Source organism: Carettochelys insculpta, chromosome 7 (assembly GCF_033958435.1).
Source record: "Carettochelys insculpta isolate YL-2023 chromosome 7, ASM3395843v1, whole genome shotgun sequence".
Classification (NCBI taxonomy): Eukaryota; Metazoa; Chordata; order Testudines; family Carettochelyidae; genus Carettochelys; species Carettochelys insculpta.
In genome coordinates this window covers 62,689,141-62,704,668 of record NC_134143.1, presented here as the reverse complement: position 1 = coordinate 62,704,668, position 15,528 = coordinate 62,689,141, and the positions used below count along the sequence as shown (strand labels likewise).

Below are 15,528 nucleotides of genomic sequence, written 5' to 3'. Positions count from 1 at the left end.
GACTTTACGTGAAATTTGAGTTATTCGAGGGTGAATGTTAATGCTACCCTGGCATAACTCTAGGGACTACTGTACAATATTTCTATTCCAATTCATTTATTTGATGGTAAAAAGTCGGCAAGTGTTCACTAGTAGTCTTCTGTGATGTTTTGGCATGTTTTTGAAATAGTTTTTACATCAGGTGTAACTTGGTGGAATGCAGAACAAATCTGACCCCTGAAAAGGGTACAATAACCTGGAAGGGTTGAATGGCACTTGTTTCAAGACCTCAGATTACCTTAGGAACGCATTTCTCAGCTGGTGGTACATGTACCCTTAGGAGTACATGAGAGAAGTCTGGGGGTATTTATGTATAGATGTTTTTGTTTTTGTTTTGTTTTTTAAAGGGATACTTTATAAAAAAATATTGAAAAACACTTTTCTAGAAGATTCTGTTGTTGGCCTTTTCTAGGCATCACTGCCTGGAGTATGTGCCTGTGTTAACATGTCAGTGACAGTCAAAAACAACCGTAAAGACCAATATTGTAGCATCTTGTTATACATCCAGCATTTTGCAATAGACATTTATATGGTAACCACACATTTAAATGTTGCTGTCATATTGCACAGATTAAGGGGAAACGCAGAGCAATAGTGAAATGCTGCTGACAGACACAGGCCATTTAATTTGACAGCTATGCTTTGTTTGAAGCCAACTGGTTAATTCCTCGAATTGCCCCTAAGCAAGGCTGTCCTGTATCATGAACAGGAATTGTCTTGTATATGGCAACTAAATAACTGGTCCTGATCCTGCAAATGAATGGAAATGCCACTTAGGCCAATGGAACATTTTGCAAGGCAAAAGCTGCACAGCAGCTGAGCCCTGTCTGAGTTTGAGAGCTCGATGCAAAACATACTATGTATGCAAACATTGCACGATTTTTCAGCAAATCATAACTTGATCAAATCAGAATTGTTTTCACTGGAACACTTAAGGGCACTTCTCCACCCATGGGAGCTACTATGACCAATTTGAAATGCTTCTGCAACCTCAAAGTGTCTCACAATCCTATTTGCACTCAAAGATTTGTATTGCCCTATTTTTTTTAACACGGTCTCTAGTGTTGCTAAATTCATATGCTGTACTGTTTTTTTCTTCTCAGTGTTTTCTTCCCCTCCAATATAGATTGTAAAAGTGACCCAGCTGTCTAGTGTAGGTATTAATTTGTCTGCTGCCATACCATTAGTGAGCTGGCTCTTCATGCTGTGTATTTTCCAAGTCTCTTTCATGTTAACCCCAACGGCCTAACCTATTAATATCTCTGCTTCATGCACTATTAATATTCAGACTCTTTAAAGTATTGACAATTTTGAAGAGGCTGCACTTATTGTGTTGTGGGAACAAAGGCTTCTCAAAATGAAGTGTATTTAAGAATCAACCCCAGTTAAAATTTTTCTTTATTCTTTCTTTCCTTCATCCACGCCCTCCTTCTGACCTCTGTATATTACATATTTGTGTAAGGGACATACAGGAGTCTTCCATCCCACTTTAACACAATAGCAGTGCTGACCTTTTTAAAAAAATCACAAAATCATGGGAGTGAGAAACAAATGATCTGTTAACAGATCTGTCTGTCTTCATACTAAAGGAGCTTTGTTCCCTATAGTTCTTCTTTTTGGTCACTCAAATATTCTTGTACAGGTTGAACCTCTCTAATCCAAGACTCTCTTGTCTGGCAACATCTGTAATCCAGCATGATTTTAGTTAGCTGGTTGACCACTTATCACGGATGTGGCCAAGATTCCTGTGGTCCCATAAAGTTTTTACATCCACCAGTCCTGCCTCTCTGTGTTCTGTGATGTTATTTAGCTGTAATTTACTTCTAAACGTCTAAGAGCTCAGTAAACTGCGGAAGTGTTGGTAATGTGCTAGATAATATTGCCCTCCCATGGTGCAGCAGATTCTCTCATCTGGTACCTGTCAGGTCGCAAGGGTGTCGGATGAAAGAGGTTCAACCTTTACCAGTGCCATTGGGAGTTTTATTACACATTAGAATGAGGAAACTTCTTTGGATTCAATTTAAATGCTTAATTTTCATATTTTACGTTGACATTCCAAGGTATAACCCATTGCACCAATCTAAAGCAATCTTTTATTGGCATTTCTTACCCCTATGAAGAGTCTGCTCTATTTGTGGGAGAAAGAAAATACTGAATTTCCTTAAAATTCAGTTCCTTAAAATGGTGGGCTTTGTGTTTTCTCTGTGTAATATGTTGCACAGGTGGAAGAGATTAGGACTGGAAAGGCGACAATAAGTGTGTGGCAAAACAAAACTGGAAATGTTCTCTATGAGACCAAGATTTAGATTTCCCCCGCCCCCCCAGTGAATGCAGAGAATTTTCATGGAGAAGGTACCTGGAAGTTTTGAATGAAGAGACCTACTATTCCCAAGCATCTGATTTCTTGAATAAGTCTGCGTGCTGTAAACCCTTGTTTACGCTTAGCAGTGGGACCGTGTGTCACTGAAATCTGGAGGGTGAACTAATTTTTTTTTTCACAACATTCCGGTGTTTTGTTCTGGCTTTTGGACTTTTCTGCAGTCTCTGGCAGAATACCCCCAAGTTATCATATCACTCTGGCAGAATTTTTGGCAGTTAGCTCCATGGTGGGCGGTGCTAGTCTTTCCCTTTGAAAATCTGGTCACCCCATGTGCTAGTGTTGTAAGTAAGAGGTGATATAAGGGGTCAGAAAAGCCAGTTAGTGCTAGGGTAAAGATCAGATAGGTCTTCAGAATTGACAGTACAGTTACAGCATCTGGCAGTAAATAAAATGTAGTGCAGCTTTAGCACCAAGTCAGCTTTTTCACTCAGGAGAAAAATGGATGCTAGAGGAGAGAAACTGTAATTTTTCTCAGTATTACGATGACATATTTGCTGCTTTTTAATTTTGAACTTGCTTTGTCATAATTCTTTGTTATCTTCTGTCATCTCAATTTTGTCTTCTGGTAACAACTTTCCAGTTGTTTGGGGCCTTCCTGCTTTTATGCCTGTAGCTTCTGGAAGTCCTTTTGTTTTTGTAAAACAACTTGGACTAAAATAACCATCCCCTTTTTGCTGTCCCAGGCCTGTTTTGTCTGTTTAGATACAGGGGCTGTATCTTGCTATTTGTTTTGAAGAATGCTTAGCACAATGGAATGCTGGTTTCGTCTGAAACCTCTAGGTGTGATTTAAATATATGTAACAAATTAAGTAAATAACTAATCTTTGTCCGGAGTTAATGGTCTGTCTTATTAATCTAGAAACACAAATTGATTGTATTTTATAAATAACCATATAGGGCCAAGACAGTAGTTTGCAAGTTTGCAATCAAGATCCATCTACAGATATGGTAACTGCAGACCATGCTGTTAAACGGCTAATGGCTGAGTTTGTGTTCCTGCTGATTGCTACCAGCATCCTTGCAACCTTTGTACGGTTCCTGTGCCCACACTTTTGTCAGGCATGTGCATATATAGGTCTTCTATTTATGTCCAGTCTGATTTCTCTGATTCTCAGTCTGTCAGACTAGGGTTCTTAGCAAACCCCCCACCACCCCCACCCCGTGTAGTTCTATGTTCAGTGCTGCTCTGAGTGTAAAATAGCATACCCTCAAATGAACTCTACGGCCTGGTCTACCCTCAGAGTTTTAGTCGAACTTTACCTGCATCAGGTTGTTTTTTCTAAACAATGAGTCTACACCACCAAGCCCATTCTGCCATCTTTAAGGATTGTTAGTTGATTTCTGTACCAAGGAGTAACAGTAAATTTGACCTTGCGTGATCAACTTAGGGGTAGTGCTGATGCAGTGCTGGAGAAATTGATGGTCTTGGACTCCAGGAGGTGTCTCACATGCCCAAGTGTGACCACTCTGGCCAGCACTTTCCACTTCACTGTTTTGCAGGTGCACAGTAAAAGCCCTGGCAAAATCTGCATTTCATTTTGTGTTCGGCCAGCCTGGCGATGATGCCACCACACTTCACCAGTTTGCCTGACCACCAACGCCCAGTTGCAAATATGCTCCAGCATAGAACCTGTAGGAGACACTGGATCTGATTGATGTGTGTGGAGAGGAATCCATATGGGCAGAACTATGAAGCCGCAGAAGAAATGCTGGTATCGATACCAAAATCGGGCAGAGCATACTGGAAAAAGGATACACCAGGGACACCCAGCAGTGCCATGTGAAAATAAAGGAGCTCAGGGAGACGTACCAGAAGACAAAGCAGGCAAATGGATGGTCTGGGTCAGAGCTGCGGCTGTTCACAGAAGCAGTATGGTTGCATGGGATTCGGAGCCGGGGGTGCGGGGTGACACCTCACCAGTGTCCCAAAGCTGTCTGTGCATGCCTCCCTGGTGACTCTTGAGGCAGCCTCAGGCAACAATGAGAGCATTGTTGAGGAGGAAGTGAAGGGCAATGACAGTGCTCAGCAGGTGAGCAGAGCATTCAGTCACACGGACAGCCAGGGCCTTTTCTCAACTTTGGAGCCAGTCCTCTCCTGCCGGGGTGTATTGCTGCCAGACTCGATGGTGCGGAGGGCACTTCTGGTGACTTTACCTTTTTAATCATGCTACAGGTGGTTGAAGCTGGTTGGGTGCGAGCTGTGGCAGCTGCTCTGCCTATGCAGCAGGGGCTCCCCAGAACCATTTGTCAACCTGTCTGGAGACAGAGTGGGAATCCTCACTTTGCATCTCCATAAAGCTCTCGTTGAAGTCAGCTTTCATCCTCCTCACAAGGTTTCTGGGGAGTCCTGCCTGATTCCGTCCTCCATAGTAGGACACCTTTCCATGCCAGCTGCCAGTAAGCGATCTGGTATAATTGCAACACAAAGCATTGCTGCATACCAGCCAGCCCTTGTCCACATTGAGCCAGTGTCCACACCTTATTATTCTGTGTCATTCAGAGAAGACTGATACCGCGCTTGGCAACCTGGATGAAGCACAGGAAGCTACGTAACTGCTGCCACTGAGACCGTACACTGCTCTTTGCTCATCCCCAACACAGCATGGCTTGCTGACTGCGTGAGCCGCTGTTGACGCACCCAGCAGCCCTAGTCCCTGCGGGGAAGGGAACTGTGTGTTCTCCCAGCAAATGTGGGGAGGCAAATACAGTGACTGCTTGAGCCCCTGCCCTGCTGCCTCAACTGGCATCCCTTCACCCCAGCAGCCCCCTGTGGGAAGGGAAAATTGTGCTCTCCCAGCAAATGGGGAGCATTGAACGCACTGTGAGCACTTGAGCCCCTGCCCTGCTGCCAGCACAGGTGCTGCTTCTCATGACTGCAGCTCCTCTTTGCAACCATAGACGAGTACCCAGTCTGCCCTTTGCTTTTTTTCTTGTAGTGAGTGCAACATTCAGTCTGTTGCCTGCTCCTCCAGCTGTTTTGGCTATCACAGATCAGAAGGTGAAAAATGTGTAATCAGGGCAGCCTGTTTAATGAGCAAATGCAGTCTTTCCTCATCAGCGGGGCACAGTCAAGTGTGTGGATGAAAGGGATGCTGCAGGTGATGCAAATGGAGCATGAGGAGAGGAGCGCGTGAGGGAATGTAAATCCAAGATCCAGGAGATCTTGAGGCTCATAGAAACGCAAATAGTGCTGCTAAAGCACCAGGTACAGGCGCAGGAAAAGCATATGGAGCATAGTGCCCCTGTGCACCCCATGCTGAATCACCTGCCCTCCTCCCCACAGCCTCTTCCCCCAAGTGTCCCAGAATACTGGGCTGGATGTGGGGGAGTCCAGGACAGCCTTGCACTCAACTCCAAAGGATGTCTTCTGGAACAGTGGAACTGGAACAGTCCCGCAGCTGTATCGCTGAACAGGGGTACCTCCCTACCCTTGTTTGTCCTGTCAGGATTTAACTACAGTAAACTCTCTCATATCCAGCAGCCCCAGGACCAGGAGGTTGCTGGACATTCAAATATTCTGGATAATAGAGAGTTATACCTACCAATGCGTAACACGGAAGAAAAACAGGTTTAGCTATTAAGAAGCAAACAGAGATGTAGCTGGGTACTTTTATTTACCAACAACAGTAGGACTGTACACTGTAAACTTACAGGCTAGTTTTGTAGACAAAATTCTGCATCTACATACACAACGCGTTGTGTCAACGGACGCTGTTGACAAAAACCGCTGTGTAGACACTCCAGATGGCCCTTTTGTTGACAGAGCGGATCAAAAGATGGATCCACTTCTGTGTGTAGACCCAGTCTGTCAACAGAAGTTTTGTTGGAACAGCTCTTCCAACAGTAACTTCTATAGGCAGGTCGCTGTAGCGTAACTGTAGCCATGCCATATTTGCTGTATTTATTTGTATTTACTTTCACTATGTGCATATGGATAACATAACTAAAATTTATTTATGGTTAAAATGCTGCTTGTTTGAGAGTTCTGCATGATAGAATGGCGGATATGAAAGAATTTACTGTAGTAAGTATTTGTTGAAGCCTAAAACTGGAAACATTTATGTATAGCAGCTATTTTTTTAATACCCCCTCACTTTAATGGCCTATAACTAGACTGGGATTTTCTCTTTGCAGTTATCCTTTGGTATACACAACTTTTTGTAAATTAGAAAGGTTCACAACCTTATACAGAACTAAAAAGATAAAAATCCAGGCTGTGGACTCTGTTCACAATTCAATGATGACATTTCTATAATCCATTGTTTCTTAAACTATGTACCACGGAACACTGGTGTTCCATGAACAACTCGCAGGTGTGCTGTGAGTCTGACACTTTTTTGTTATCATACACTGATGGGATATATTCTTTGTTATTGAAACCAGATACAACATTGCTGCTTGTTAGCTGTGATACCCAATTACTTCATTTTTGTTTTGTTTTGTTTTTTAAATGTATACGTTGCTGGTTTTGGTGGCATTGTTTGTTTTGCCTTTTTTTTTTTTTTACAATGATTTTGGTTTGGGAAGAAAATTTTCATAGGTATTCTGCACAAAAAATATTGTTTGTTGTTCATTGGTCTCAAAAAGTTTAAGAAACTCTGCTATAACCTGTTTTTATGTAGATACAGCAAAAAGAAATTTTCTACACAGTTAGTATGTTAAATTTAATGATGCTGTTATAATGGGAAGCCTGAAGCTAGTTGATGGTAGTCAGATTTTTAAAAAATCATCATAGAGGCCCAGGAGATATAGGGATTTCATACCATTGGAACCTCTTTGAATTGAAATCTAGTGAAAGGCATTAAAAGTTTAGTAGCAATCGAATCTTTCATACACATCTGAAAAAGTTGTCCAATACACAGGATTTTATTTTTCATCGTATTGTTGAAAACTCCCAAAGTCTCTGGCTATGCCAATAGTTTAAAGACTGTTCTCCATATTGCTTTATTTATAGAGAGGGGATTGTAAACTAGTAATTTGTTTGTTTCTTGTTTATTGTCCAAAGACATGTAGGCTATATGTGTAAGATGTAGGCAGCTGTAATATGAGGACATACAGGCCTGATACCTTCAATGCAATTAGCATTAAGAAATCCTGCCTGTTCATAACTCCCTAGGTGACCTTATGTCACAAGATAGTCGTGTCTACACGTGCACGCTACTTCGAAGTAGCGGCACTAACTTCGAAATAGCGCCTGTCACGGCTACACGTGTTGGGCGCTATTTCGATGTTAACATCGACGTTAAGCGGCGAGACGTTGAAGCCGCTAACCCCATGAGGGGATAGGAATAGCGCCCTACTTCGACGTTCAACGTTGAAGTAGGGACTGTGTAGTCGTTGCGCATCCCGCAACATCGAAATTGCGAGGTCCTCCATGGCGGCCATCAGCTGAGGGGTTGAGAGACGCTCTCTCTCCAGCCCCTGCGGGGCTCTATGGTCACCGTGGGCAGCAGCCCTTAGCCCAGGGCTTCTGGCTGCTGCTGCTGCAGCTGGGGATCCATGCTGCATGCACAGGGTCTGCAACCAGTTGTTGGCTCTGTGGATCTTGTGTTGTTTAGTGCAAGTGTGTCTGGGAGGGGCCCTTTAAGGGAGCGGCTTGCTGTTGAGTCCGCCCTGTGACCCTGTCTGCAGCTGTGCCTGGCACCCTTATTTCGATGTGTGCTACTGTGGCGTGTAGATGTTCCCTCGCTGCGCCTATTTCGATGTGGTGCTGCGCAACGTCGATGTTGAACATCGACGTTGCCAGCCCTGGAGGGCGTGTAGACATTATTCATCGAAATAGCCTGTTTCGATGTCACTACATCGAAATAAGCTATTTCGATGTAGCGTTCACGTGTAGACGTAGCCGATGTGTGTTACATGGCACACGATAAAGGTGAAGTAAGGGACTGCAGGCCTATATGTTTGGTATTTCAAAGAAAGTTTGAAGGGTGTTAATTTTAAATCAGAACTTACATGCCCTTGTTGGGGCTATACCGTGGCAACTAGTTGACTAATTTATGGTAGTAACTCTGAGGTAAATGGTTAATTTACTTGTAGCTATTAGGAACCCCAGTAGTATTGAAGTCTGAAAGCACATGGCTGAAACCATCACTAAATATGTACACCAGCAGTGGGCATTAGCATAAGCCAGTATAAAAGTGGGTACCCTGGCTGTAGGAGACATTGAGAAACACCAACCTGATGACTATGCACGAGCCAACTCACCTGCATTGGGGTCTGTGTGGAGGAATGATGTGAATAATGCGTGTAGCCCTGAACGTTCTGCACTGACGCAATCTCCTTTGTACACTTCAGGGGGTATGATTCTGTTTGGTCGTGCTGATACATTTTGTAACATGGATAATCCAATAATTTTTTCTTTTCCTGTCCACAGTACTATGTGGTAATGCATACTAATGCTTGATTTCTGAGGCATATCAGAGCATTACAGTGGTAGATAAGTTCTTCATCCTCTCATTGTCTTGTATTGTATCAAAATTGTAAAGCACTGTGCAGTTCTTTGGCATAGAAAATCCTACGTGTATTGAAGATATTATGGCAAATATTTTGCTCACATTTATTTCACTAAAATATTTTTATTGTTAAGCTCTTACATCCCACCATGTTTGTTTTAATGTTGCTTAGCTACCATATTCCCTAACTCTCTGCGACAATCCTAAAATAATGAAAGGATATGTTCATGTAATGCTGGATTTCAGTTCTTCTATTTCCTGTCTTAATATCTCCATCTTTGACTCCTTAGGGTGGTATGGTTGGTTATTTGTGAGACAACTTTAATAGTTCCATCTGAAATTCTCACTGGATGTTCATTTAAAACTCCTGAATACATTGCTCTCTTCTTTTTCCTTCGTAGAGGTACACGGCCATTGGAGAACTGGGAAAAGCTACTGATACATTAGATGCTACAGGAAAAGTAACTGAAGAAAAGCCCTATGGTAACTTCATTAATCTCTATCTCTGACTTAATTAGTGTGCAATAAATGGTCTGTATCTTACCAAAGCAAAGGAGAGATTTTGGACTTCACATGCTAACTTTTTCAGGATTGCATTTGAAGGAAAACAAGCAACTCACCTGCAGCAATGATTAATATTAAAAGAAAAAAACCTTCTTGGGAGCAAGAGGGTATAGCTCTTTGGAACGTTGCATCTTATACAATGCTAAGAATGCAAATGTAAGATATTTCAACTTTAACCTCATTGCGCAAGATCTCACAACTGGGTTCAGTACAGTTGTTGATTTCAGTTTTTCAAAGGAACTTTCATCAAACTAGTAAGGTGAATAATAGAATCAGGCATAGCTGTATTGTCTTGTCTTCACTGTACTGGCGTCATCAATAACATTTTCATCCTTCAGTGCACAGTCCCGTGAGGGATGACTTTTAATGACACCATTCAAACCCAGAAGGAAAGAAGCCCTCCCCTTCAAAAAGTCCCTTTAAATATCGGCTTTTTTATTTAAGTACAGGCTGGCGTAGACTCCTCTGATCACGTTTTCTACTGTTGATGCTGTCTCTCCTTTGCAGGCTGGCTCCTAGCAATCTACATAAATGAGCCTCTCACATACAAAAACCATGGTGTATAACTTTGGCAGTTCTGAACTAATTCTATTTACTGCTTTGTCAGTTCATGCGTTCTGCAGTGCATTCATAGACAGGGTAAAAAAACCACCATGTCTCTGAGAAATAATGCAGGACTAATTGGAGACCTACCTGGCAGTGTTTTGCCATTAATTCTTTTGCAGCATAAAAATATGCCATAGGTAGCTGGTCTGCTAGCAGTTCTGACAGGCCCCACTCTATTTATGATACCTAGGAACAGGTAAATACAGTACAATTACCTTTCATTATCTTGTGATAAAGAAGGTTTGCTGTTTTTTTGTTTTTGTTCCCCCCCCCCCCCCCCGCTTTCTTGTCATTTTTCTCCTTACACTTGGTGCAGGCAAGCCCCAGTTCCTATTTCACCTTGAACTGCACTGCCAATGCTGGCTGATAATATCTTTTTGACTGCTTGATGCTGCTCAGAGAACTTGCTCATTCTGCTTCTATTTCGGTACTGAGTGGTCAGGGGTTACAGCAGAATCTTTTTCTCCAGCTATCTAGGCTTTTGTGAGGTTGCCCATCTGAGTTGTTAGACTTCACAATTTTCTAAGAGCTGCAAATCAAAGTGGTATCTTCTCAGAAAGGCAGGATGCAAGATACTGTGCTGACACTCTCTTATGCTGATAAAATATATGCAGCACATGCAAATGGAGAATATTCACTGTCCCACGATGATGACTTTTAATTACTTATGACTGTACAAGTCCCACTGCCAGAATGGATGAACCAGATGTGCTTCAGACCTTAGCCTTGCTCGCTTGCTGTCATCACCACATTCAGAAATCATCTTGGGCTGTCCCACAGTAGTGCAAAGCAGAGAGATTTTGTTGTGATTTTTCAGGGACCATGTGATCCCCTTCACCCTTATCTCCCCCAGCTTCTTTTGGTCTCATCCCATCTCTTAACTCCCCAATGGCTGGTAGCTTCCTCCACAGTAGATTATTTTTCTGCACATTACACACTGCTGGTGTTCAGAGCTGAATTTCAACTTCCCTTTGGCCTGTGGGCCCCAACCTGTGAGGTGCTGAGTGCTCCCTATTCTTGTGCAATTCAGGACAGAGTCTGAAGTGTGGGGGAGGGAAAGCAGCCAACAAGATGTGCAGATTTCTTCCTCAAGGACCCCACTGAGTCCAGAATGGAGAACACTTGCAGAAAGCAGCCCACTGTCTGAACTAGAAGCTGGCACTAACATTTTATAGCTAAGTCTCTAGAAAACAAGCTGTTGTATATACATACGTTACACACTGCAAGGATATGTTGGGAAGGATTAAAACCAAGCTCACAATCTTTTAGTTGTTGTTGTGGGGGGATTTTTAGTGAGTGGGGCAGGAGGAAAAAGCATCTTACACAGCCAGATTGATTCTTGCTTCCTCAAGTGGAAATTGTTTCTTCTTGTTCCCTTACTGCTGGAAAATGAACAGAGACTTTTGAAAGTAACTGAACTTGGTTTAGTTCTCTGATGCTTTTCTGAGAGAGCCATTTATATTTTGTGGCTCCTTGGGTAGTGAACCATACTGGTATATATCCACCTCCTTCCCCAGTCTCTTTATTGGCCAAACTGAGGCATAGGTGACAGAAACTGCATGCCTAACTCTGGACTATGCCTCTTAATTGAAGGGATGTCATTGACAAAATTGGTTGAATAATTATAAAAGAGAAACAGCAGTCCTCTTTTTCCTTTTTGCAAATCATTTGCAAGCAGACTTTATCCCAGATCTTAAACTGATATCTACTGGCACGGCTCAGTTGAAAAGATGCACTTTGATTATCTATATGCTGTTCGTTTATGATGAATACTTTCTGCAAACAGACATTGAACAGATGTTACTCTTTAGCATGTACTAGTTGAACGTCTCTAATCTGGCAACCTCAGGGCCTGACTGATGCCAAACAACAGAGTTTGCTGGACCACAGGAGGTCAATATTGTTAAGCAGCATTACCAACGCTTCCACTGCTTACTGGGCTCTTAGAAGATATTTAGGGGCAAATTACAGCACAGAACACTGAGTGTTAGGACTCGTGTCTGTAAACAAACTATATGGGACCAAAGGAAACTTGGCCGCACCCGTAAGTGGTCATCCAGCTAACTGAAATCATGCCAGTAGTCGCAGAGAGGTAGCCAGTAGTCTGTACTCCAGCAAAACAAAACAGCAGAAATATAGCACTTTAAAGACTAACAAAATGACTGCCAGGTTAGGGCTGTTGCCATACATTGAGTTCCAGATTAGAGAGGTTCAAGCTATACTAGAGTACTCTCACAATAATATGTACTGTATTTTACTCATTTTAGTCATTGACCCATTTTCCTTCTGTAATCTTATCAGCATCCCAGTGCACTGTTGACTCAAGAGCTTTTGGTCTCAGAAGACAAAAGGAGTCATTCTGGTTTACACCAATATAGACAGGACTAGAAGTTCTTGGGTCAGTAGTACGTTGGTATCTTTATGGATTTTTAACTGGGGAATATTTTATTACACTCTGTCCTATGCAGAGGCTGCTGGGTTACATTATTTCTTTCATTATTTAGGGTAGCGTGTATAAACCATTGGCAGATTGCATGCAGTGCCTATTCCAAGCACCAGCTGGACTTGACTGTTGTATTTTAAGCCATTGTGCAACAGGTGACAGACTCTAAAAGCCTTCATCACCTATTAAATCATCATTTTTTAATCAGCATGAAGTCAGCATGAAGGCACTATGTAATATGTGCTGAGTCCTACTGGTAGTTATAGCTTTTATCTCTCCCCAGGATGTAAGCTGGAGTGGAGTATATTTCTCTGTAGTAGAAAAAAAACTATCTGGAAAAAAGAGAGGCTCAGCAGGGAAATCCTCAGAACCAGCCAAGCTTGGGGAGAAAGGTTGGGCTGAGCCTTGTGTGGTGGCTGTTTGGGTGAATTATCAGCAAAGCCAAACCCCATGACAGGAGTAAAGCTGAACTACATAGAGCATATATATGTTCTGTTCTGAGCAGCGTGAGTACAGCACTTACACAATGTTCCAGCAAAGTCACGACTCCAGTGTAAACCCACAAAAGCAAACACAGCTTCCAGCAAAACCAAAAAAAAAAAAAACCAAACTCTCACATCCGCTTGTAATAGCATTGGAGGAGAAGCAGATGGGATGATTGTTTTTAATACCAGCCTGTTCACAACGCAAGAGACTGCAGAAGACAAACATTGTTTATTCTAGGGCTAGACCGGCTAATTTGTAAATGTTTATTTTGATAAACTGATACTGTGTAACTTTGTTAGTGACTGCAATATATTGTGCCTCGCTTTCTTCTTTGTGTTTTCTTTTCAAAGATTACTAAATAAGCGGCACAGCAAATGATTTTCTTTAGAGCATAAAGGGTTTTTTCCAACTTCTCTCAGTGTGGGGAGCATGAGATCAGAGCAGGAATTGAACCCAGCTGTGTCTTTAAATTCCCTAACCACAAATTCAATCCAGGGGATGAACATTTAAAAAGAAAACAAAATGACACTCCTGCTAAGAGTTTACATACCAAATGTTGGCTGAGGCACTGGTTCACAGTGGACATGCTGATAGGCTCATGAAGCTAAATTTATATCAAGCTGATTTACTTCCAGATGGATTCTTCTATGACACCTACATTGAGATACTACACACAGCAAGAGCAAGACTGCAAAATAATAATATATATGAGGTTCTTTAGGAGAAGTTCAATGACATCAAAATTCTGCCACCCCACCCCTGTCAGTTTGCTGTGCATTGGTCTCTCCACCATCCTCAACTCATTTATGAACCACTGCAGCGTTACCATGAATGATTTGATAATATTATTTGTGATCTGGAGCATCTTGCTGTGTTGGTACTTGAAATAGGGCTATTTAAATTTTTAAACAGCAAGAAACATGTAAATCAAGCCAGGCAGTTTGTCCTCCTCTCCTTGTCTGTGTCTACACCAGCCCAAAACTTCGAAATGGCCATGCAAATGGCCATTTCGAAGTTTATTAATGAAGCGCTGAAATACATATTCAGCACCTCATTAGAATGCTGGCAGCTGCGGCACTTCGAAATTGACGCGGCTCGCTGCCATGCAGCTCATCCAGATGGGGCTCCTTTTCGAAAGGATCCCGGCAACTTCGAAATCCCCTTATTCCTATCTGCTGTTAGAAATAAGGGGATTTCGAAGTTGGCGGTGTCCTTTCGAAAAGGAGTCCCATCTGGACGAGCCGCGCGGTGGCAAGCCGTGTCAATTTCGAAGTGCTGCAGCTGCCAGCATTCTAATGAGGTGCTAAATATGTATTTCAGCGCTTCATTAATAAACTTCAAAATGTCCATTTGCATGGCCATTTCGAAGTTTTGGGCTAGTGTAGACGTAGCCCTTGTGTTTAAACTCACTCTTATCTCCTCCTGTACCCACTGTGGTCCCCCATCATCTTTGGTGACGTTCTTTTCCTGGCTAAGTTAATAAGATCCAAAGGGCAGGGACCTTCTCTTCGTACCTGTTTGTAAAGTGCAACAGACTCCCCTGGCGTGACATGAACCAGCACTAACTTACGTCTTGTTTTGTCTTGACAGATCAGATAACAAAAGGAGATCTTGAACGTGTGCTGCAAAAGTTCGTGGGGAATATAATGCAAGTTCCTCCACTGTAAGTTCTGAAGTACTCTGGCATTCTTCCACTTCGTGCACTTCTCCACAGAAGCCAGTTTTGCCATGAATAAAGAGCTCTCTATATTGGCAAGAAGATATGGGCAAGAAAGGTGCAAACAGCTTTTGCATGGACTAGGGTTTACTTCACTGCCCTTATCCTCATGCCTCAAAACAACTCCAGGGCCGTGTCTGCACTAGCCCAAATCTTCAAAATGGCCATGCAAATGGCCATTTTGAAGATTACTAATGAAGCGCTGAAATTCACATTCAGCACCTCATTAGCATGCTGCCAGCCGTGGCTCTTCAAAATTGCTGCTTTTCACTGCCGCACGGCTCATCCAAATGGGGGTCCTACTCAAAAGGACACCGGGAACTTCAAAATCCCCTTATTTCTATCTGCTGATAGGAATAAGGGGATTTTGAAGTCGGTGGGGTCCTTTTGAAAAGGATTCCCTGTCTGGAAGAGCCGCGTGGCAGCGAAAAGCAGCAATTTTGAAGAGTCGCGGCCGACGGCATGCTAATGAGGCACTGAATGTGCATTTTAGCGCCTCATTAGTAATCTTCAAAATGACCATTTGTATGGCCATTTCGAAGATTTGGTCTAGTGTAGACGTGGCCCCACAGAAAAGCACAAGGAGACTCAGCATTTTCTCCTTGAGGACTGTTAGCAAGGATTGCGCAGGGTCAACCTTCCTGCAGTTAAGTCCAAAAAGGGGGGAAAAAAAGAGTTTAATTATTAAGTATCAGTTTTCTAAAACTTAGGGTAAAATGTAACACCTAAATTTCTTCCACAAAACATGGCTAGTTTATAATCCATATCCATTACCTTTCCATAAACAAATCAGATCTAAACAAGTTAGTCCCTGAAGTAACTCCAAGTTCCCATAAGC

General features: G+C 42.5%; 1 protein-coding gene across 1 annotated transcript in view; it reads left to right on the top strand.

Annotated features, from left to right (window-relative positions):
• TRUB1 (TruB pseudouridine synthase family member 1) overlaps positions 1-15,528 on the top strand; it is a 48,728-nt gene that overhangs the window by 20,405 nt on the left and 12,795 nt on the right. Inside the window, exons 4-5 of the mRNA XM_074999081.1 lie at positions 9,276-9,357; positions 14,564-14,636. Coding sequence (XP_074855182.1) covers positions 9,276-9,357; positions 14,564-14,636 — 155 coding nt within the window. The remainder of the gene's footprint in view (positions 1-9,275; positions 9,358-14,563; positions 14,637-15,528) is intronic.